General features: G+C 42.2%; 3 protein-coding genes across 5 annotated transcripts in view; 2 read left to right on the top strand and 1 right to left on the bottom strand.

Moving 5' to 3' along the window:
- C5H10orf88 (chromosome 5 C10orf88 homolog) lies at nt 46–4,466 on the bottom strand. 2 transcript variants are annotated; one of them, XM_021399589.1, is made up of 6 exons: nt 4,315–4,466; nt 3,982–4,179; nt 3,447–3,519; nt 2,668–2,874; nt 1,583–2,046; nt 46–592 (listed from the first exon to the last, which is right to left on the bottom strand). In XM_021399589.1, exons 1-6 carry the CDS (start codon nt 4,449–4,451, stop codon nt 364–366), a joined length of 1,308 nt encoding a protein of 435 aa, XP_021255264.1. In that variant the 5' UTR covers nt 4,452–4,466; the 3' UTR covers nt 46–363. The 2 variants fall into 2 exon arrangements, with proteins under 2 accessions (XP_021255264.1, XP_021255265.1); XM_021399590.1 differs by lacking the exon at nt 3,982–4,179.
- LOC110399179 (disintegrin and metalloproteinase domain-containing protein 9-like) lies at nt 6,739–22,383 on the top strand. 2 transcript variants are annotated; one of them, XM_021397440.1, is made up of 22 exons: nt 6,739–6,998; nt 9,445–9,536; nt 10,657–10,733; nt 11,337–11,415; nt 12,363–12,466; nt 13,177–13,399; nt 13,912–13,977; nt 14,059–14,130; nt 14,708–14,880; nt 15,285–15,369; nt 15,625–15,746; nt 16,229–16,400; nt 17,268–17,357; nt 17,928–18,123; nt 18,249–18,354; nt 18,749–18,923; nt 19,343–19,423; nt 19,974–20,079; nt 20,830–20,962; nt 21,351–21,414; nt 21,887–21,939; nt 22,092–22,383. In XM_021397440.1, exons 1-22 carry the CDS (start codon nt 6,929–6,931, stop codon nt 22,168–22,170), a joined length of 2,418 nt encoding a protein of 805 aa, XP_021253115.1. In that variant the 5' UTR covers nt 6,739–6,928; the 3' UTR covers nt 22,171–22,383. The 2 variants fall into 2 exon arrangements, with proteins under 2 accessions (XP_021253115.1, XP_021253116.1); XM_021397441.1 differs by having other exon boundaries at nt 6,741–6,998; nt 12,363–12,439.
- The window catches only part of PSTK (phosphoseryl-tRNA kinase), a 3,637-nt gene continuing 2,784 nt past the window's right edge, over nt 22,499–23,351 (top strand). The window contains exons 1-2 of the mRNA XM_021398488.1: nt 22,499–22,671; nt 22,743–23,197. Coding sequence (XP_021254163.1) covers nt 22,499–22,671; nt 22,743–23,197 — 628 coding nt within the window. The remainder of the gene's footprint in view (nt 22,672–22,742; nt 23,198–23,351) is intronic.

The raw sequence follows: 23,351 nt of genomic DNA, 5'->3' as shown, positions 1-23,351 counted from the left end.
AGCAAGACAGAAGAAAAGTGAACTGATTACACGTACACAAAGAGATTTGCTGTAACTCAGTTTATTTAGTGTACTTCGGTTTTTCAAAGTGAAACTGGGAAACCATGTTTTATATGGCTTTTAGCAATGCTCCTTAAATAAATAAGCCACAAAAGGCATACAAAAATCTTATTTAGGAAAGCCACGCATTCTTATGATCTTCCATAAAACTAACGACTGTGTACAATAGTGGAGAATTACAGTAACAAAATGCAAGTCAACAACACTGAGGTTCTTTGTGGTTATCACTCCATAAATACTAAGCTCTGTAAAGCGTAACTGCCCTTAAAAACACTTACACTGGAGTTCCGTATCTATATATGTCTATCTCTCTCCATTAGAGAATCCCTCATTAGAATCATAGTGTGCTTGGGAAATTTTGTTTTGCTTTGAGTTCTGAACCAAGTCCATTAACAGAACCATTTTATCATCTATGTGCGCCTGCAGAGCCTGGATTTGGCGATCGATATAGTCCGTTAGTTTCTTCTCCATCAGATCCATGTTTTTTGAGATGATCTTTTCCAAATAGGAGCAAATAGGCTGTTGTTCTACTCTGTAAAAAGAGCAAATTAAGATTCAATAGAGCCTGTTTCTTAATGACAAGGAGCACGACAGCAATCTGGATGCTTGAGTGTAAGATCCCATTTCTTAGCACAACGAAGTTTTGATGGCATTAGATTTCTACCACAGGCAAAAAACCTTGCCTATCACATTTTATATGTGAGAATTTTTGAATAAACAAAGGATATAAATTCACCTTTTTTTTTTTTTTTGAAGACTCAATTATGCATTAGAAGGCCTAGTTATAGATAAGGAAATCCATACAGCTCAACAGCATCCACAAGAGTTCAAGTTATGTCTGCATGACAGGCTTTATTCTTTCCTAGTAAAGCATTTCCAGAGTTATACACACTACACAATTCTTTATTTTTATACTTCATTCTTTAAAAAATACAGTATTTTCCCAGGACCTGGAGATATCCAGGCTTTATTAGAACTCTGCTTCCTAAGCAACACTCCTGCAGCTCACAGTTTCTCCTGTTGTTCTTTGGGTATCTATCACACTAGCTGCACTGCTAGTACAAAGCTTGCACTGTAAATGCAACCAAATGAGGGACAAGAAAGATTGATGGGATGAAATGCACAAAGCACAGTGGAGAGATCATGGCACAAGGTGAAAATAAGACAAGATGGCAATTTATGACAAATAATAGAAAAATACACTGAATGCACGTAACTGGGCAAAATGAAAGCACTTGTTTTTAGAACCATGAAATGTGAAATAGGGAAGAAAAGAAATGCAGAAAAGACAGAAACAGTATAGCAAAAACTAATGATTCTGTGGTTTCTTAAGAAAAAAAAATTATCTTCACGCAGCTCAACTGAAAAATTTATTGTAGTAATGTCTCTCATCACACAGACTTCAAAATCACATATTCTAAGACTCACTGTTGCTGTTACTGAGAATAAAACGCTTGTTTTCGTTTAAACTTGCAAATACACACAAGCTACTAGTTAAGTAAGAGTACCAAAGTTAACTTACCCAACAGTCTGAATGCCTTCTTCTTTAGTCACCACCTTTTTATCAAGATGCCTCTCACCGTCTTTTAACCGAAGATGATTAACTTGACTACATAAGTTTTGAAGAAAAGGGAGAAGCACCTGTGGAGTAGCTACATTTTGGATTCTGTTTGTTTGCTCCTGCATAAGCAAAGATCCCATAGCTTTAAAATCATTTCTGAGGTCAACTGCTTTTGTCTGTGTATTAAGTTCTCTAGAATTAGAAGCATCCTCTCCTTCAGGAACCTGCGCTTTCAGATCAAGATTCAAGTTTTCACACCCTGTTTCACTTGGTAAAGGATTTTTGACAGACGGAGATTCACTGACTGACTGATCCAGTGACCTCTGAAGAGCTGCACCGTGTAATCCATCTACTGGATGCTCATCTCCAAAGCCTGAGTTTTTCCCAAACATCCAGCTAAGTTTGTCTCCAAGAGGTAAACTGTTCTGATGGCAAGACAAAAAAAAATACATTTAAATATTAAGAATTAAAATATACTGAAAATCATACTGTAACAGCAACTAGAGTATATATTTAACTCCAAGTGATTACAGCATTCTACTAGTGTGATAGAATGACTTTAAAAGTAGTTGTGAATTACATCCCTAGGGAAAAGCTTTCCTTGCACGTGCTATGTGTTCATTACCTTGTTGGTCTCTGAGTAATAAAACAACCTTATTGTTATTGAAAGCATGTCATGAAGTAAAGAAGACAAACTAACCCATCTACTTACACCCCAAACACAACAAGAAACATGTCCACGATCTAAGAAGTCACAAGAAGTGACAACTGAAATGGACAAAAGGACAACAGGGCGACAGTGAAGTTGGATATGATGACAATGATGCAACATTCTTAACTCTGGTCTTTATGTAATTCCTTGAGCACACATTCTTAATTCATTGCAGCATTTATGTAAGGGTAGTAATAGATAAGCCAGGAAGACTCAGTTAAAAACAAACGAAACCTCTTCCACCAAATCAGTTCAGACCACGCTTAACTGTTACAGAAGGCAAAGTTACAGATCAGTATTATTCATGTTTATGGAACAGCACACAGTAACTTACCTTCTGCTGAAATCGGACCATGTCCATGAGTTGCTGAGCACCCGGAGACAACTTAGATCCCATAGATTCCATTATAGTTTGCACTCTGTCTAGATCTATGCTTGATCCTAGTGAAGGAAAATCAGTTGCTAGTTTTGCTGAAACTGTTTTCACTTGCACAATTATTTTACTGATGAGTACCCTTTGTTTCTCACCAATGGAGAGCAGCTATTGCAAGAAGGAAAAAAGGTATTTTGGTTAGGAAGTAAAAACCCAACAATTTCACATTTTCTTTGGATGAATATGTTGGGAAGTAAAGCTGATTTTCTTTCTCCTTGTTGTTACTCCTAGAAGAATTCTGACTGGAACACAAGGTGCTTGCATGACCCAAACATCAATCAATACTATTCTCAGTACTTAGAAACCACAACAGCTGTATAGATTTTCCTAAGCTTATTTATCTGCTTCACAGGGTTCCAATTATGAGTGCACATCCACACATCCACACTGCAGTTCATAGTTCTGATTACATAGAAACCGTAGATTGCCTATAATACATTTCGTTTACAAAGGTTTTTCCTCTGTTAGGATATAAACTTTCTCATACGCAACTTCATAAAAAAGATTGGGACGGAAAATTAAGAGAACTATGAAGACTACACATCAACCAAGTGAGCTTAAGCCGTTACGTGATTACGGTATAGAAATAACAGCAATCTGAAGAAGGGCAATGCAATTTAGTCAATTAAACGATTAAAAAAAGACAATGAAAAGTTATAGAATTCCACCAAACTCCCTACCTTAATTCTACAAGAGGTCGCCGGGCATTCCAATTTCAGATACTTTTTGTATAAAGTCACCGTTTCGGTTTCACTGCAAAAATAGAAGGCACGATCTGTGACATCCGACACATTTCTAACGCAGTAAGGCAGCCGTAATGCTGATATTCCATCTGCACTGAATCCCACCGGACGCACACACACAGCAGCGATGTGTGCAGGCACACTATGTGCCAGCCCAGCTCCGGGGCTTGGGTGCGTTACTCACACTGCCCCCGAGACGGATGTTTTCATTTACCTAATGAAGCAGCAGATGTGCCACACAACGACATAAAAAAAACAACGAGAAAAGCCATTAGCCCCCTCCAGGAAAGCGCGGGAGGCGATGCTGAAAGGGAAAACACACCCTTTCTTTTTCACTTTTCCTCTTAAAGCCTGAGGTGACTCCGTACCGGAGCGACGTACCTCGCAGCCCCCACCCCCCTCCCCTGCCGTGTGCTGGGCTCCTCCAAGGACCGGCAGCCGGAGGACGGCGCTCCCCGTCTCGCTCACTCACCCCGGGGGCTGCAGGACGCCGGCGCTCATCCCGCGCCCGGTGCCGCAGTACTCCTCGCCCACGTACACCTCCATGTGCCGGGCCTCGCTCACCACGCCGACGGCCGCCACCCTCTCGGCGCCCGCCCGGCACTCCAGCTGCAGCACGCAGGGCGCATCGCCGTCGCCCGCCCGCCGCTCCACCGCCACGGCCTCGCTGCTGCGGAGGGAAGCGCCACAGCCGCGTTGCCCCGCCAGGCCCGCTCATCCCCCCGGCCCTCCGCCGCCCACCCGCGAGAGCTGACGGAAAGGCCCCCGCCGCCGCCTCCTCCTCCTTCTCCTCCTCCTCCCTCACCTCGCCTCATCGCGGCCCGCCCCGCGCCGCAAGCACAGCGCCCGGGCCAGGCCTCCCGGCGGCACGCAGGGCCACGAGCAGCCCACCGCCACGCCGGGCGGGGCAGGCGCAGGGCCCAGCGCGTCGCCGCTCGCCATCGCCGCCGGGCCCAGGGCGCCTGCGCGACGCGGGGCGGCACGCATGCGCGGGGACGGTGCGACGCGGCGGGTGTCTCTCACGGAGCTTGACCTCAGCGCTGGTGTTGGTCCCCGTGCTCGGGGGTGTAGGCTGAGGGAGTCCCGGAATCGTAGACTCGCAGAGGCTGGAAAAGAGCTCTAAAATCACAAAGCCCAACCCCTGCCCACCCCCACGGGGCCTACTGACCACGTCCCTCAGTGCCACATCTCCACAGTTCTGGAACACCTCCAGGGATGGGGACTCGCACACCTCCCTGGGCAGCCTGTGCCAGTGCATTACTGCTCTGAGAAGAAATTCTTCCTAATATCCAACCTGAACATCGCCTGGTGAAACTTAAAGCCATCGCCTCTTGTCCCATTGCTGTTACCCGGGAGCAGAGGCAGACCCCCGCCTTACCACAACGTCCTTGCAGGGGGATGTAGAGAGCAGTGATGTCTCCCCAGAGCCTCCTCTTTCCTCAATTCCAGACTGAACCGTCCTAATTCCCTCAACCACTCTCTATAAGATCTGTGCCCCAGCTCCTCACAGCTCCATTGTCCATCTCTGGACATGCTGCAGGGCCTCGATGTCTTTGTTGCAGTGAGGGGCCCAGAACTGAACGCAGCACTGAGGTGCAGTTGCACCAGTGCCAGTACAGAGGGAGATCACTTCCAGCTCCTGCTGGCTGCACTACTGCTGGTACAAGGCACGTCACTGTTGGCCTCCTTGGCCACCTGGGCAGAGTCCCAGCTCACATTCCACCGAGCATTGACCAGCACTCCCAGATCCTTTTCCTCCCACAGCTTTCAGCCGCTCTGTCCCATACCTGCAGTGATGCATGGGGCTGTTGTGACCAAAGCACAGGACTGGCACTTGGTCTCATGGAAGCTCATACAATGGCCTTAGCCCATCGATCTCACTTGTGTAGGTCCCTCTGTAGGGCCTTTCTACCCTCAGGCAGATTGACACTTTCTCCCAGCTTGGTGTCATCTGCAAACTTAATGAGGGTGCACTCAATCCCCTTGTTCAGATCATCAATATAGATACTAAAGAGGCTGGTCTCCCATCCCACCTTGTCTCCATGGAGCCTACAGTGGGCAAAAGCCCACTTTTGGGGACATGGAGGGGGGCAGAGAGGCACGGGATTGCTCCACACTGGATGCCACATGTTTAAAATACCAAGCACTGCGCAGGGAAAAGCACCGTGAGTGCCTTTTCAGAAAAATAAAATGAAACAAAACTGCAGTTTAAGCTATTTCAGACAAATGAAAAAGCCCTGAAAACTCAGAAGTTGACAAAAGAGCAACACTTGGAATGAAGCAGCCCCCTCTTTTCCCTGCAGCATGCTAATAGTATGTCACGGAGGAAGGAGAACATAAATAAAAGATTGGATTCATCTAATTTTCAGTAGGATCCTAGCTTCTGGAGTCAGGGAACGTTTCTCTTTACGCTGAGCTGTGGATGCAAGCACAAGGAGCTCAGATATCACATTATCCCGGCCTGCTTGGTGCTTTGGCTGAGGGACGTGAATTGGGTCTGTTAAATAGGAAGATGGACATGGACGGACTTTATCCAAGACAATATTACAGTGCTGGCATCTCTGTTTTTTGTTTTGGTTTGGTTTTATACATGAGCCTTTATTTTGTGTGATTGACCAGCACTGGAAGAGATGGCTTTGCTCTGTTTTAATTTAAAATTAATTAAAATTAATTACTTTATATAAATGTTTTAGTGTGAAAGCTATGTTGTATCGGTCTCCTGTTTGAGTTTCTAAAGGTGATCAGTACTTCCAGAATGCGTTGCACATTCATCCAGCTTTGGGAGCGTTTATTTTCTGCTCTTGATGACGATGTTGTTGCTTAATTCTTTGGAAGATTATTCTGATCCTGGAAGAGTGATGAAGTCCTCAAAATTACAGACTTTTGGTGAGGAGAATTATCCTTAATGTGGGTGGGGCTAGCTAAAATCCCTGTATTATATATGGATGTGGGATTTCTATGTGTTGATGTGCACTGCATTTTTAGTATTTGTAAAGATAAAATAATGGAAAGCAACAAGGTGAAATTTCAGAGAGTAGGTTTTGCTGAGCTAGCAATGACCAGTACAAATATCCTGAATATCATATCCGTTGGTAGCAAGACTTGATGTTTTAAATCTCATATAATCTCACTGCGGTTCCAGTCGAAGTCCTTCAGAACAAACCAGCTTGGTCCTGGCGTGATGTGGCTGTCTGCCTCCAATCAGCATTTCAGAGCGCGCTGCTTTTTGTTTGCATTAAGCTGCCTAACCAGTTTTCTTGCAAGCCTAATGGATGAACTTTTACTTCCCGTTTCCTTAGCAGGGATGAAGTATCAGAGAACTTTTTCTGTTGTTTACCTTCAGAGCAGACGGTTCTCGTTCTTCTAGATCTGTGCAGAGCAGCTGAGAGCCAGGTACAGTGTCTCCAGGAAATCTAGTCATGCTAAAGCACGGCCTGTTTTTCTTCACTTTTGGACTATCTTTAACTGGAAACTCTTTTTGGATGAAAGGTAAGCTTTGGGTTTCTGTTAATTATTCTGAAAGTTTCTCCAGGAATTCTTGTACTCTCTGATCCTGACCAGAAACACGCAGACCTTTCAAACCAAGGCACAGCTGTCCCTAGGCATTAGGCTGTTAGCAGATCTCCTATCCGAGAAGCTCTGGCTTAGGGAAAACCCTGCAGTTTGAAGCTTTTTATAGCTTAGTTCTTTGTGATTTTTTTTCCCCGTGACATAGTAAGTTTTTAAAACATTTTCTTCTCTACGTGACACTGTGACAACTGCAGCTACTGTCGCTGATGGACAGTAGAGAGTGGAGAATAAGATTTGAATTTCCAGTTATGTTTTCTTTTATGTCCACATCAACTTTTTTACATTGATTATTAGGATTCAGATTTTAGATGTAGTAATGCCTGAAGTATTTCTTAGAAAGTGATATTTTTCTGGCCAATATTACAGGTGCTTTCCTACTTTCCTTACTGAATCATTATAGAATTGTTTGAGTTGTAAGGGACCCTTTGGTGACCCTAGGGTCAGCTGGTCCAACTTCCCTGCAATAAGCAGGGACACCCACAACTCCATCAGGTGCTCAGAGCCCCATCCAGCCTGACCTTAGGGATCTGCAGGGATGGAGCACCACCACCTCTCTTTGCAACCTCTGCCACTGTCTCACCACCATTATGGTAAAAAACTTTTTCCTTTCAGGTGTCAGCATTTGAATTGCTAGAACCATACTTCTGCCGTTAGTTCTACATGCACTTACAAAACAGAACAGGTTTTATGATTTAGTTAATAAAGTTATTTCAGATAAAAAGTCAGAAGTAAATAGGGTGTGCAATATTATTTACAAGCCTGTTTGCTAATAGCAACGTCCACATTTTGATTGTAATGGCAGTATTTAATGTTAATCATAGGCTACCTGCACCTGGTTTTTAAAAATCCTGATGTTATCTGATAGGTAGAGATCATCATTACACCGAGGAATCCTCCTCCTCGCTTTGAATTGGTGATTCATGATTGCTCTGCGGCTTCTTTGCAGTTACAGTTTCCTTTCACAGAAACATGGGAGATTAACTGAGATTAACTTTGTCCTACTACAAATGAGAAGAAATGTCTTTGTTTCCTTATAGAACAATTGAAGAAGTAGGCTGTTAGAACCCATGTTATTGTTGATTCTGTAACCTTTTAAAAAGCACTGGTTGTGTCTCTGTTGACCGATGGAAACACTAAAATCACTTTCATGAACGGGCAGGAAAAAAGGGAGGAGAGTGCAACTTCTCCCAATTTTCAAAAAGGTCACCGGAGATGGTTTTTGTCTCTAAAACTGTCTACCTGAAACCACATACTCAACAGACTTCTTATCCTTCGCTTCCTGAGTTAGGATGGTGTTCTGAAGATAGCTCTGATCGAATGTAAAAGGTTACAAACTTTTCACAAAGAATACAAGAGACATGTGCCTGTTGCTGATCAAGCGTCCATCAGCCACTCCTAGAGAGCCCTGACGCATCAGCACGTTGGTCCTGATGCCAGGAAGGTGACTTCACAAAACCTGAAGGAACTTAATGATATTTGAGATGTCAGAATTTCATGCAAGTTAATTTTAACTGGCCAGATACCTCAAAATTTACTAAAAGAGGACAGATGGGTGGGCAGAGAAGACAGCTACTGGCATTTTCTGCAGTACATCAGGTTGAAAGCATAGATCATGGACAAAAAACATGTTTGAAAATGACAAAGTTAAAAAGTTAATAGTCCGGTTTAGAATATGCGAGAAGCAGGTATCTGACCATTCCTGAGCTATTTATTCAAAGTATGCTCTGAATGCAGGAATTTTTTGTTTGGGTTAGATTTTCAGATTTTCTTTTACTCGGGATTTTGTGTGATGTTACTGCTGGTTGAGGTTTTTATGGTTTTTATGGTTGAGGGATTTTATTCTTTTTCATACAATAATTTGTTTTCGTAAGGACTATATGAAGGAATGACGAAAATTTGAGTTACCATCTCAGTTTGTGATGTAAGTAACTATGAACAAGAATTAAGGTCAAGATCAAGAGTAAAGTCAGCTAGTTTTGGACACCCACTTCTTTAAGAAAACTTCTGCTTGAATTTGCAGTTTTTAGACATCAATTGTTTTGGGGCGTGGGGAAGTCATTAACTTGCATACAGTCAAAACAGCATTTCTGAAGAGAATGAGGCCACATACGTTTAGCTTATACACTCAGAAATGCAGAGTACTTTGGCCGTGAACAACAACATTGATTTCTTTGACTTTCTCAGCATAATCCAAGAACTCGGGCAGAGACAAACCAAACTGAGCATGGGCAGTTGGGTCCCATGCTGGTGAAACTCGTGTTTCTCTGTTTATTGCATGATCAGAATTATTTTTCGGCAGTCATCTCCAGTGCCAACACACAACATCACTTTCTGATTCCTTAGGAATTTCAAACTTTATTTTTAGGTGTGTATTCTGAAGAGGCATCCAGACTTTCTACATTCGAAATCATTATTCCTCGAAGGTTGACAGACAAACATCGCCCATTTCCTCATGAGGTTTGTTCTTCTTATTTTTATTTCTAATGTTGCCATTTTTCACAATATTGTCCTATCTTACAGACACACATGCATACTGTGTATGTTTATATAGATTAGATTCTTAAGTTTTCTCGAGTAGTTTTGAGTGAATTTGTTTCCACCAAGGTCTGTGACTTCACTAGTCCTGTTAACAGCCTTGTAAGACAGAAGTAGGAAGGAGCAAGGAGAATATTTCATTTTCCTCCAAGTCAGATTAGACATCGAACTTGAACTAATGTCCATGCTGTCTGTGTTCTGTTGTACGTTGTACACAGTCCTTGAAAAAGCAGAGGATTTCAACCACGTAGCACCTGAAGGGCAGATGCTCCCTTAGTACAAGTGATCTCATACAGTCCTCCAGGTAAATGAATGAGTTAAGAGAGGAAGATCTGAACCTTAACTCTTCAGCTCTGAAGTCATTTACCTTTACGCCATATACAGAGTTCAATTATTGAAATAACTGATAATGAAACAGTTAGTCATCTCTGTGCAAACTGATTACCTAAGGAAGAATTTGTGTGTTGTTCAGCCAGCTGATGGTGATTTACATAAGGAGTGTCATGAAACTTTTTGTGATAGTTCAGCAGAGTGCATACATGGGCTGTGCCTTCCTTGGGGAACTAAGTCTGGCCACCTTCACCCAGTCTGTGCCTGCTTCCTCTCCACTAGTGCCTCAGGAGCATCTGTTCCTGAGACTGTAAAGCTGTACCATGGACACCTATGTTTAGCTGAATTAACACTTATTTTTTGTTCTTGTTTTAATACCACAAATTGTGAATTATTGACCTTTTTATAGACAGCGTATCTTCATTCCTTCCCCAAATCTCTAAAGGCAGACATACTTCATCTTCTGTGTAGTTTGTGTAATTGTTGTATTATGTCTTCTATATGATTATTTATACTTTCCATAGGAAAGAATGTAGAGCGTGGTGCCGAATCTTTGAAATACAGAAAGCGTGAGGGGTAGGAAATGTGTGTTTTGTGAATCAAGTGAATACGTAAAACTTATGTAGTAGCTGGAACTCTGTTATCAAAGAAAACATGGAACTGGCACGCCCAGGTAGAAATTCATGTAATTATGTTTTTGTTCTGTTTTCAGGAGCATTCAGATGACGATCTTTCTTACTCAATTAAAACCAGAAATGGAACATACCTCCTAACACTGAAGAAAAATAAGTATGTTACAGAGTGTTCTAGGTTATCATTCCGTATTTGAATGTTGCTGCATACAGCCAAGTATTTTTATACTGACAAAGTTCAGAAGAAAGCATTTTAATGGCAGATTGTAATCATTACAAAATATCTGTTCAGTAGTGTCTCTGTTGTGGTACTAGCTCACAAGCACCAGGTATTATTTTTTCTAGTGCACCAGTTTATTTCGATGGATTTTTTATTAGCACCACAAAGCAGTAGATTTCAGAAAATCCTGGAAAAGCAGAATTCAGTTAGCTGATTGTTGGCAGGGAGGGTTGTTAGTAATGTTGTAGTTAGATAAATTTGTCTGTTGTTCTTCCTCATTCCTGAGTCAGTAATAGTCCAGGCCCTGATATAACATAGTCTGCTCAGGTCCTTCGCTGTGGATATTTTAGTTAAACTATTTCAAAATAAGACATTTTCCAAATAGCACAGCTCATTTTTAAGGTATCTCTTTCATGTCTGTGCATTTTAATAACAATATCAGAGGACTATGCTGCTAACAATGTAGTACTTACTAGGATTCTTGATTTATTTCTTGCTTTGTGGACTCTTAAAAGAGCAGTAGTTTATTTTTCTTTCCAGAGACCTCGTTAGCAAAGACTTTATGCTGTATACATATGGGAAAAATGGGAAACTGGAAGCAACACAATCAAAAACCAAGGTATTGTACATCATAAATTTCCCCTTTGGTATAAGGGTTTCTTCAAACCAGAGAACCCAAGCTTTATGAACGGAAGGCCTTATTAACAATTTGGTAGAAGTGAGGACTGCAACAAGGATGTGTATGAATCTATATGTATTTCAAAAGCAAACGTGAATGTGCGTGACCATTCATTCTGAGTGTCTGTGTAATAGAACACTGAAAATTGTTTATGTTTTTGGCAGTGGAAAGGAAAATGCAAGCGATGCCAATGAAGGACATCTCTAGAAAAAAAATATATGCTGGAAAAGAGGCTTTGTCAAGTTTTTATATTTATAGCATTAAAGTTTATTTGCTATAAAACATAAGGTTTCATGTTTTATGAGGGAGCAGTCGTGTCCTCATACTATTTCTGATGATGCAGCATCATTATTTTGTAAGGTGAGAAAGGAGACACTGGGAGATTATGCCAAGATTGAATTTGAGCTACCCAACTAGGTCACCTTTGCATAGCATGCTATTAAAGGTACAATGGCAGCATCAAAGCTCTGTAGTTTTGAGCAAACCTTAAGAATGCTTGTACATTTAATTTCAGCCTTTAACTGCATGCTACCTCAGTGAGACTGCTTTGTGCATGAAGAGCTTCTTGGATCAGCCTTGGAGAGGATTTTTTGTAAGAACAAGATAAGCTATATAGATACAAAGACCTTGTTAAAAGGTGGTGATAGGTTAAATAAAAAAAGCTGTTTGTTCTCTAGAACCAGGGGATCAGATGCTATAGCAGTTACTCATGTCAAATAACATTTTTCTCCCAAGAAATTTGGGATTATTTTAGAATATGGGAACAGTAAATTTGTGAAAGCCAGCTTTAATATCATGCAAATAATAAGGTTGGTTACTAAAGACATTTGAATTTGAACACGGCAGCCTTATTTTGTCATTAATTATGTGGATTTGTTGCATTTCAGATGCACTGTTACTATCATGGCACTGTTGAAGGAGTGGCTGACTCGGTGCTTGCTCTTAGCACATGCGATGGCCTGAGGTATTACCTCTTGCTTTTTCCTTCAAGGTGATTAATTGTGCAGTACCACCAGTAAAAGCAAAACAAAACAAAAGCCTTAATATTCATTTTATATCTGGAAAGAAACGCTATCCTGTCTTGCAAATATTTTTTACATCTCACGTCTTGATGAAGCCGAAACTCTGTACAGGTTTTATTCTTTGTTTCCACTAGTACTTTTTATCACTGTTCTAAAATTCCTTTGGAGAAAAAAAACAGCAGGAGGAAGAGCATAATCTAAATATAGATAGAATATGGGCATGAACAAAGGCATCTAATACTTGACACAAGTACATAGAATATCCTGAGTTGTAAGGGACCCACGGGGATCATTGAGTCCAACTCCTGGCTCCACGCAGGGCAACCTAAGAGTTGAACTATATATCTAAGAGTGTTGTCCAAATGCTTCTGAATATTGATGTCTTTGCAGTCATGACATCTTTCCAGGGAAGCTTGTTCCAGTGCTGGGCCATCCAGAAACAGTTAGGCTTTCCCACTAATTGATTCAAGGAGCATACATTTGCATACAATCAATATTTTAAATGAGTACTGTTCTGTCTTTTGAGATTCTGTTGAGCATTTGAATACTGAGATAATTTAAAATAATAATTTATGTTAACATAGTGGTATGATTACACTTTTAAGTATTCATCTATTGCTCACTCACCTAGTGGTAACCGTGAGAGAAAAATAATTCTTCATTCTTTTATGCTCATTAGAGGAATTGTCTACATTGCTGGCAAATGGTATGGAATGGAGCCGCTCAACACATCCAGAACATTTGAACACAGGTTTTACCAGTTTGAAGATATGCAGCACATTCCTTTCCAATGCGGTGTGCTGAATGACAGCCTTCATCATGAGATGAAGATGTTTGTGAAGCAGTCTGTGAAATATGCATTTTCACCAAACAGTACCTCTAGTAGGGAAGAGCTTTTGAGGGTAAACACATTTCTGTTTCTTTCCTGAGGGCTACTGTCCAAACTATTTCCTCAGTCTGTCCCGGTAGCCAAGGGTCTTCAGAGCTCTGGCTTTGGCATGGTATCCTTGCAGGTGGGTTTGGCTGAGCACCTCCTTGTTGCTTGTCACATTTTCATGGACCCCAAGATGTTGGGAGTTCTGATAAAGAAATTCTGAAAGAGTAGAATAGCACAATGGGAATTTCACATAGCTTGAAGCAGTCCTTTTGCAGAAGAGCAGAGCTCAGCCCAAGACCATCATGGGTGTATGAAAGGCGTGAACTGTCATTCAGCTCATGCATCTCAAGGTCTGACCAAAAGTAAATTACTATCATGCTGATGCTAATGTGGAAATCTAAAGCAAATTTACATATGAGGCCACACTAAAAGTGCAGATTTCTTTATAAATACACTAAATGAAAAGGATGAGAAAGATAAGTGAAAAACCTCGAATTCATTAGGCATCGTTAACTTACTGCGCTTTCTGATTTGCAGAAGAAGCGAGCTGTCCTGCCACAGAAAAGCTACGTGGAATTATTTGTGGTTGTGGATAATAACAGGGTAATGACTTCGTAGAATGCTAAATACATGGTGTTAAAACATTAACGATTTTCTCTAACATTTGCATATGGCATCTTACAGTTTTTGCAGAAGAACTCTGATCCTGCTGCGGTGCAAAAGGAAACAGTTGAGCTGATTAATTATGTTGATGGGGTAGGTCAGTTCAGTCAACAGTATTCCTTAGTTTTTACATTATCTCCGTTTTCAAAAGAAAAATATTTCACAAAATCTGTACAATTATGTCCTGAAGCTGTATTTGGAAGTTATTTGACAATTTGTGACATTTAAGGCATGTTCCATATCTGTGCACAGAACCTGTGGAGGTGCAGACCAGAAACCTGAGGTCTCCAGTACTTTTTATGTTTTCAGGAAGAATATTTCACTTGTTTGTGATTGTTTTTCCTTAAGCAAATTGTTAGCATTGAGAACAATTCCGTAGGGAATGCGATGATATGTTCACCATTTCTCCTCAAGACATTTAGCTAAGGAAATTAGTAAACTTGATCTTTCCAACTTCACCCGAAAGATCTGTTTAAGCATATTCATGAGGTAGATTGCCTTCAGTCATGTATTTCTTAATATTAAACTAGATCATAATTATTCAAAGAAACTAAACTTATGCCTCAGTCATTGTTTGGCTTCACATTAACTCAGTAGTAACAATAAAGTCTTTCATAATTCACTTGAACCAAACTGATGGATACCAATCACCTTTTTTTTTCTTTTTCAGATGTATAAAGCATTAAATATCCAGATCGTTTTGGTTGGATTAGAGATTTGGACAGATACAAACCAAATTTCTGTAATGGATGGTTCCGCCGGAGATGTACTGAGTAGATTCGTTTCTTGGAGACGGACAGATCTTCTTAAGCGTTCAAGAAATGATGTCAGCCATCTCATAATGTAAGCTTTCATTTAGTGGCAAAACTAGCCACACTGCCAGAGTTGCTGATGTATGTGGGTTTTGTTTCATGTATGAATGAAAATATAACTGGAATAAAATTCCCTCAACTCCCAAACTGCTTTAACCTGAAAAAAAAATATCAAGACGATGTAATGAATTCTTTATAGTTTGATCAACTCAGATGCGCCGATACAGCAGACTTTGGTGACTGATCATTATTTTCAATCTCTGTTATCCCAATATTATTAGTTACAGTGAAACCACAATGTCATGACAGCTGTCTTCTTGACTTCAAAAAGACCAAATTATGCTTTGCAGTCTTTGTTTCATCAGCGTCTTTGAGAAGAAATCTTAAACTTTCAGCTCCTCTTTCAACACCACCTACAAATTGCTTTTGTTACAGAGGGAGAGGGTCTTATGGTGGATCCCTTGGAATGGCTTTTGTAGGTACCGTCTGCTCACCGGAGCGGGGAGGGTCCATCAGCACTGTAAGTACATTCTCCTGACTGATTGTTTCACTATCAGAGTATGATCCTGTCGGAAGGAATAGAAAGAGCAGCAGAATTTGGCCCTACCAGAAAATAAACAGCAGCGAACTGCCAGTTCTTGCTGTTTTTGCTTTGCGATACAGTTTTGCGTAGTCTTCATAGCCTCTAAGAAACTTGTGGCTTGAATAAATGGGTAGGTAGAAACATAGTAATTTCTTTGCTTTCATAATTTTTAACACTGGTTCTCTTTATTAGTTGAATGGTAACAATGTGTTCCGTCATGCTACAGTAGTTGCACATGAATTGGGACATAACCTTGGAATGAAACATGATGATAAAAGGTGTCCTGCATCCTACATTATGTACAGCACAGATAAGTAAGATTTCCATTTAATTTAATAATAGTTATTTGTCCGCACTGCCTACATCTTATAAATTGAGAAACTTCCATGAACATTGAAGAACTTTTGTGAAGAAGTTGTTTGAAAAATTTGATCATGGGGTAAATTTTCGGACTTAGGACTTGCTATCATTTTCATTTATTTGAATCGTTACCTATGTTCTGACCTAGTCAGAATGTATTGTAAACAGGCATTTTTGGACTCAGTGCAAACAATGCATTTTGAAAGCCTATTTTATATAGGATATAATTGATAATCTGAAGGTCTTTTTTGCTCCTGAAAGTATTTGCAGTTATGTTTTATATAGTATCTTTTAGAAATAAAAAAGTACTGTACTCTAATACAAAATAAAGTAAAAAGAAAATATTTCAAGATCTCCTAACGCTTGGAAATGTGACAATATTTTAATGAATTGTCCTTTTGTAAGCAAAATATAATAAAAATATTATGCTTTCCAGGGGATCCAGGAATTTCAGTTCCTGCAGCGCTGATGATTTTGAGAACCTTATTCTAAATGGAGGAGGAAACTGCCTCAGAAATCCACCCAAAACAAGTAATGTTTACAAAGAGCCTGTCTGCGGTAACAATGTGATTGATAACAACGAAGAATGTGACTGTGGAAAACCAGAGGTAATGGAATTCAGTTGGGTACTTGTGTATTATATCGCAGTTGTTGTACACCTGATTTGTGTTAATATCTGGGGAGTTTTCCTTTAAGTTTACACTTTCTGCAAGCTGCGTAAAGATAAATTTTAGAAAAAAGCCTAGAAGTGATACATCCATTTTGGTATGAATTCAGTTAAGAGCTACAAGACTTGATAGAACTTTGAGTCATTGCCTAACAAAGAAGTGTATTTCAGTGCACAGTATGTGAAAACACCATTGGGTTTTGTGCTGGCATTAGCAGCGTAGAGATTTCTGTTACATAAAAGAGATTACTAGTCCGTGTAGCACTTACATGTTTCCTAACTGCAGCTCTCAAAATTAGCCCCAAACACAATTGCTTTGGTCATATTCACACTGTGAAAATGTCTTTCTAAGAATGGGATATGTTGGCTCGTTCTTTAGAAAATAAAGGTGTCTCAAAAGACAGCAATAAATCGAAAGGCAAAGCCATTGTATAGGTCTTCTACTAAGTCAAGGAAAGATACCAACATTTCCCTACTTCAAACTTCCAGTATAGTGGGAAAAAGAGACAGGGTGGGATCAGTGTTATTTAAAAAATGAACTGGCCTGCTTCTTCAGTGTCTGTTTAGAGTGGAAGCCTATCTTATATTCCTGTGACATAGCCCATCCAAATAGATGTTTTTCTGATGACTTGTAAAAAAAATACAGCCAGACTGTATGTCGCTTTCTGTGAGAGGCTATCAATGTCAGAATATGCAAGAGAGATAGTATGTGTGATGCTTGGTTTGTCCATGCACTTGGCTTGGCCAGGTGCATTCCTAGCTGTATAAGGTAAAAACACGGTGTCCCCTTCTTCACGGCTGCTCTTAGGAGTGCACTAACCCTTGCTGTGATGCTGCCACTTGCAAACTTACATCTGGATCGCAATGTGCGCAAGGACTGTGCTGCAAAAATTGCAAGGTAGGCTATGTTTTATTAAGCTAAATTGGTATTCATTATGAGGTTGGCTTTTTTTAGGAGGTGTCGGAAAAGAATCTCATAGAATCTCTTGACATATTTCCACATTATCAAACTACCTTCACCAGCAGAGAGCATGGACGTAGACAGTTTGTCCCTAATGAGTTCTGTAGCTTAGAAATGTAATGTCATCTCTGTGTCATCCCTCATAGGAGGAAGGAGTACTCAGGGGATTCAGCAATAGTCATCTCCATTATGCAACCCCAGGCAGCTACAAAGTCTGTGATTGCTGGCGACTTTGTAATTTGTGCTTGTGCATGTATTTGTATGACCTACCCTACTCTTCTGCAAACTCAGCTCAAGAACTTCGTAGCTACACCCTACAAAACTGAAGGATGTTTTGGACTTTCATTAGATATTGATCTCAAGAAAAAGCTATTCTGTCTTCTTTAAAATCACAAATTCTCAGCTGTCATTGTTTCATGTTTGAAGCTGTGCTGTTATGAAATAAAAGTGAGGTGGCATTCTTCTGTTACGAAATAAAAGTGAGGTGGCATTCTCCTCTTGTTCTAGTTTAAAGCGGCAGGAGCAGAATGCAGATCAAAAATGGATTTCTGTGATCTACCTGAATACTGCAATGGAAGCTATGCCTACTGTCCAGACGATGTTTATGTCATGAATGGTTACCCATGCAACAACATGAAAGCATATTGCTACTATGGAGTATGTCAGAGCTTTGATTCACAGTGTGAAGCTATATATGGAAAAGGTAAGTTTAGAATTTAATGTAACAAGGCTTCCACTCTCCTACAAGACATTTCATAGCTTTCTTTTTCTTTCTCATATTTTTAAGGCAGCGTGATGGCTTACTAATATTCTCTATTTTTCATACAGGGGCACGAAAAGCACCTGATCTGTGCTTTCGAAAAGCCAATATTAAAGGAGATAGGTTTGGAAACTGTGGAATGAGAGGTGGAGTGTACAAGAAATGTACTGTTGAGTAAGTCAATAGTAAACAAAAGCCACCCCTAAGATATTTGGAACAGGTTGCCCAAGGAGGTTGTGGATGCCCCGTCCCTGGAGGCATTCAAGGCCAGGCTGGACGTGGCTCTGGGCGGCCTGGTCTAGTGGTGGGTGACCCTGCACTCAGCAGGGGGATTGAAACTCGATGATCTTTGAGGTCCTTTTCAACCCAGGCCATTCTATAACTCTATGATATCCAATGTAAAAGATACGTTCTGTTATGAAGTTGTAGAGCATGACATTTAAGAGGAGAATATTTGTTTAAAATGCAAGCTAAATTTGACTGGACAGTGCATTTGCATTTATATTGGGGTTGTTTTGTGTGTGTTTTTGCTGTTCACCTTATCTGTGGGCATCATTTGTTTGTACAGGCACAGTCTGTGTGGCAAGCTCCAGTGCACTTCTGTTAGTCTTCAAAATCTTCCTGCTTGGAGTGTTGTCAATAATGTATCCGGGGTGTTATGCTGGTCTTCTGATTTTGACTTAGGATCAGATATCCCTGATCCCGCTCAAGTTCATGATGGAACAGCATGTGGAGAAAAGAAGGTAAGACAAATCTCAGCATATACACACAACATATTCCACCAGCTGGAAAGTTCTTAACTTTCAGAAGCATTGAATTGTTCTCTTATTTATCTACCATAACATCATTAAAAAATCTGCTTTTTTTCTGATATACACACACAATTAATTAGCTCTTAAAAGAACTGTGATGCTACAAATCAGTGAGCGATCTTATCGGTTACTCAAATAATTGTCATCAAACTGCATCCATAGATTTAAGAAAATTTGAGACAAATACAGCTACAAAATTGTTAAGTACTCAGTGTTCCTAATGCCAAGGCAAAGGGCTGATAAGTCAAAGCTGTAGACTCGAAAATGTATATTATTATATAGTATATGTATAAAATGGATAGGATCTGGGGGGGATGTTGTATTTAAAAGACACTAAATACTTTTCCCAGGCCTGTGTAGCTTTTGAGTGTGTTGATGCAAGTCATCTGGGCTACAGCTGCGATGTACAGCAGAAGTGTAACGATAATGGGGTGAGTAGATGGTGTTTTCATGCTTTGTATCTTGAAGACAGAGACAGCTGCAAAATTCCTCCGTAAAAGCAATAGCCTGACAGATGGCTTTGCTTCGTTCTGATCTGTATTAAAAGATAAATCCACTTTTCAATCTGTAATTCATGTTAGCAGTATACTGTAAACACCTCAGCATTAACACTGAAAGACACTTCTAAACATTTCTTCTAGATTTCCCTAGGGAATTTTCTAATATTTCTGAGTTGTCCAACTGTAAGAGGAGAATGTTCCTCTGAGGAGGACAGGCTGGTGATCCGAGATTCATCTGTTTCTCTGTGAAAGATGAAAATGGAGTCCAGCACTTTCAGAACTGAGAAGTTCTTTCCCTCAGCGTTTTGGGATGCTGTGGAGGGAGTGAGCTTATACTTCCTATATTTCTATGCAATACTGTGCGGTATTTCTCATTTCCACATGCAGTTCTTAATGTGTAACTCCAGAGGTACATTAAAGGCTGAAAGTGGCCGCTTCCAAAAAGACTTTATTTGACTAATCCCTGTGGCATTGGCTGTAGGTGTGTAACAACAACGGGAACTGCCACTGCGATTCTGGATGGGCACCTCCGTTCTGCAACCAGCCAGGCTACGGTGGCAGTATTGACAGTGGTCCAGCTCACATGGGTATGATTCTGAAACTGCCTTTTTTACTGCCTCCAGTTTCTGATTTAATTAACCTACTAATACAGGGTGGTTTTCAGTCTCTTTTAAAAAGCTTTTTTTTTTTTTCTACTGCACAGGATGCTCAGTTGTGACTGACTTTGAGAATTAACAGCATCTGATGTGTAGGTCTGCAGACATCTCAAACGTTGGTCCAAGGGAGAAGTCGATCTCTGTTTTGTCTGAGATAAAAAACAATACACTAATTGCTTAGAATTACTTCTACATTTTAAAACAGTTAGATGTTATTCAGATATGTAGTTGCTAATTACTTTAAACCTGATAAAACATGTACAACATAGTAAGGCTATAGCTTGAGAATGAAACCAGCAGCCTTTGCATATGGAAAAGGTGTCACAGCAATGAGAGGGATTAAGGAGGTGCATGCTGCATCATCACTTCGCTCATCTGAGAGCCATGACATTATGCAGAGGGAAAACGGAGTCAGTTTATCTGACTTTTACACTGAGAGACCATGGAAAATGTTTTACCTCTGTTGAGGAAAAGGAACATGCTGTATGTCATACAGCACGGGCTGAGTAAGGCAGGGAGAACGTGTGATTACGGAAGTCCAAATCCTAATGACTGGTTGTGAATGACAATAATTTGCAGATGGTAATTTTTAACTCAGAAAGGTATTTCTAACAGCAAAATGCTTTAAGACGAGGTGTAAGAAGACGGCTGTCTTACGTCATTGCAACTGTTTTTCTCCAGATACATCGCTCCGGGATGGACTGCTTATTTTTGTCTTCGTTGTGTTGCCAATGTTGATTGTGACTGTGATAGCAGTCATTAAGCGTGACGCAATAAAAAGGAAGTTTTGCAGGAAAAGCAGAAGACAACACAGGTATTGTACTTATTACTCATGCGTATTTCAGCATCTGTGAGGATGCTTTACATTAATTTAGCAGCCTAGTGAGACACTTTATGTAAAAAGTGTTACATACCTCCCCAAAGAGAAAGACTGTCCTGCTGTTAGTAAACACGGGTACTTTAATACAGATGCTCTGTCAGTTCTCAAGCATTTTATTCTTAAAATGCACCGCACGTTTCTAATTGGTACTTGTAATTGTGTTGCATGGACTCAGGGGCACAGAACACAAATTATTTGCCACGTCCAGGAAGGGGTGAAGTCAGAAACATGAGATCTGTAGCTGGGTCCCTTCATAAGCATTCATCCCTTCGTGTTGTCAAGCCAAATGGGGATTTTCCTGATGATGCTGTTTTCCTTGCAGGGATAACAATGCACAGCAACCAAAGCAAAGTAACAGGCCACCCCACAACACAAGAAATGATCAGGTAAGACAGATTCATGGTTGCATTACTTCACGCTGAGAAATCCGAGTTATACAACACCTTTTGTCTCAAGTACTTACTGATTACGTTGTGGTTTTTTGATACATGAAAGCCATCAGAATTTCCAATGCTTTAACAGATTTGGGATGGACAGGACTTGTGTGTGGGTAGGTAAGGGCCTCACTGCCTGCCCTGCCCCTGTTAGTGTGGGATGGAACAGGCTGCCACTTAGCAGAGCAGCCAAAGGGCGAACTCCAAGTCCTGCCAGGTATCAGAGAAGCTGCTCAGCCAGGCTGCAGATCTCGTTGTGGTAAAAGAAAATAAAAATGCTCGAAACACAGTGTTGCAAGAGAGTACGAAACGTCAAAGGAAAGGAAAATAAGCCCTCAGATACCATTAGCTTAGTAAAGAATAATGAGCTGCAATTTTGAAACGTGCTCTCCGTTAACCTGATTATCTGTGACATCTTTCCTAGCCTGCCGCAGCAAGCCCCGATTTTTTTACCATATCGCATTTTCCCGGCCCAAGGTTTGTACAATTTAAACTTTTTGTCTGTCTGTGTGTGAGAGAGAGAGCGTGAAGCACAAATGACCAACCGCGCCAGGCGGCCAAGTACCAGACTAGAACTGCCCCTTGTCCCAGGCGATGAAGCTCCTCACAAAGCCGTTCTCCCCCTCCAGGCAGCCAGGACAAACGCAGCCTCCTGCAGTTCCTTCAGCACCTCAGCGACCTGCGGTCCCAGCCCTACCCGCTGTCTGAAGAGCTCCTTGGGCAACAGCTGCTGCCAGAAACTGATATGGAAGAATACAAGGGCTGGCATCCCCCAGCTCCCTCCTGCACGCAGCCAAAGCTCCTTGCAAAACCGCGCACCGCTGGGAAAGGCTTGGTGCCGAGAGACCCTGAGCGCAGACTTTGTATCACCCCGTTATTTTGCTAAGAGCTGCTGGCTGTGTTTGTGCCTCTTCTACCTCACCTCTTCTTTTTCTTTCTTTAATGGAAAGCCTCAAGTCCGGCCGCTGTTGGTTTAAAGCTGTGGCAGAACAGGGCTCCTCAGAACGCAGCCTCGGCTGCAGGGGAGGAGAAGCGGATGGGGTTATTTACCAGCGCCGTGCATCGGGTGACCCTGCCCGTCCCGTGCGGGGCAGCCCGCAGCTCGGGCCCCGCCTGGAGACGTTCCTGCTCCTTCCGAGGGAAGGAACCCGAATGCAGGCAGAAACCCGCGGGGCCAAAGCGCGTCCTCCAAACAGCGAGCCTTCCCTCGTGAGTCCTCACCGTGCTGAGCGATGGCATCGGCGAGCGCAGAGTCACACCGACACATTGACTTAACACAGATCACCCGCAGCCCGGTATCCCGATGTCGTGACCACGGAATACAGCCCGCTACCGCCGGGCGGTTGGTTCGTCAGCTCTCGGTTTACCGCAACGTTTATTTATTTCCCGGACAGGACCCGCCGGCAGGACCGCCGCTCCGCCAGGGGGCGCCCTCGCCGCGCGCCCGCTCTCCCACTGCGCCTGCGCAGGGCCGCCCCCTCTGGGAAGCGGCACCGAGACGCGCGGCGGCAGCGCTTCGGAACCGGGGGCGGCGATGGAGCGGGCGGACGACGGGAGCGTGGCGCTGTGCGTGCTGTGCGGGCTGCCGGCCGCCGGCAAGTCCACGCTGGCCCGCGCTCTGCGCCGCGAGCTGCCGCTCCGTCAAGGCTGGGACTGCGCGGTGCTCACCTACGACGACCTCATCCCGCGGGAGGCCTGGGGGCGGGGCGAGCCTCCGGAGGGGGAGCCCCCATTGGTCAGTGCCGCTCTTCCCCCCGCTCTCCCATTGGCCGCGTCGCTCGGCCTCCGTTGCCGGGCGACCGGGCGCAAACCCCGCCCCTCGCTCCGCCCCGCAGGACTCCGCCTGGAAGCGGCGGCGGCGGGAGCTGCTGCGGCACCTGGAGCGCTTC

Source organism: Numida meleagris, chromosome 5, assembly GCF_002078875.1.
Source record: "Numida meleagris isolate 19003 breed g44 Domestic line chromosome 5, NumMel1.0, whole genome shotgun sequence".
Taxonomy (NCBI): Eukaryota; Metazoa; Chordata; class Aves; order Galliformes; family Numididae; genus Numida; species Numida meleagris.
The sequence above is the reverse complement of the archived record's forward strand: the minus strand, read 5'-3'. Positions and strand labels throughout refer to the sequence as shown.

What these genes read in the sequence shown, in the direction of transcription:
- LOC110399179 (XM_021397440.1), top strand. Translation starts at nt 6,929, where the DNA reads ATGCTAAAGCACGGCCTGTTTTTCTTCACTTTTGGACTATCTTTAACT. An exon ending in GTGACTGTGGAAAACCAGAG is followed by an intron (nt 16,401 to 17,267) that starts GTAATGGAATTC and finishes GGCTGCTCTTAG; the next exon opens with GAGTGCACTAACCCTTGCTG. An exon ending in AAAAGCAGAAGACAACACAG is followed by an intron (nt 20,963 to 21,350) that starts GTATTGTACTTA and finishes TTTTCCTTGCAG; the next exon opens with GGATAACAATGCACAGCAAC.
- C5H10orf88 (XM_021399589.1), bottom strand. Translation starts at nt 4,451, where the DNA reads ATGGCGAGCGGCGACGCGCTGGGCCCTGCGCCTGCCCCGCCCGGCGTG. An exon ending in GGCGTCCTGCAGCCCCCGGG is followed by an intron (nt 3,520 to 3,981) that starts GTGAGTGAGCGA and finishes CTATTTTTGCAG; the next exon opens with TGAAACCGAAACGGTGACTT. An exon ending in GAAGGCATTCAGACTGTTGG is followed by an intron (nt 593 to 1,582) that starts GTAAGTTAACTT and finishes CTCTTTTTACAG; the next exon opens with AGTAGAACAACAGCCTATTT.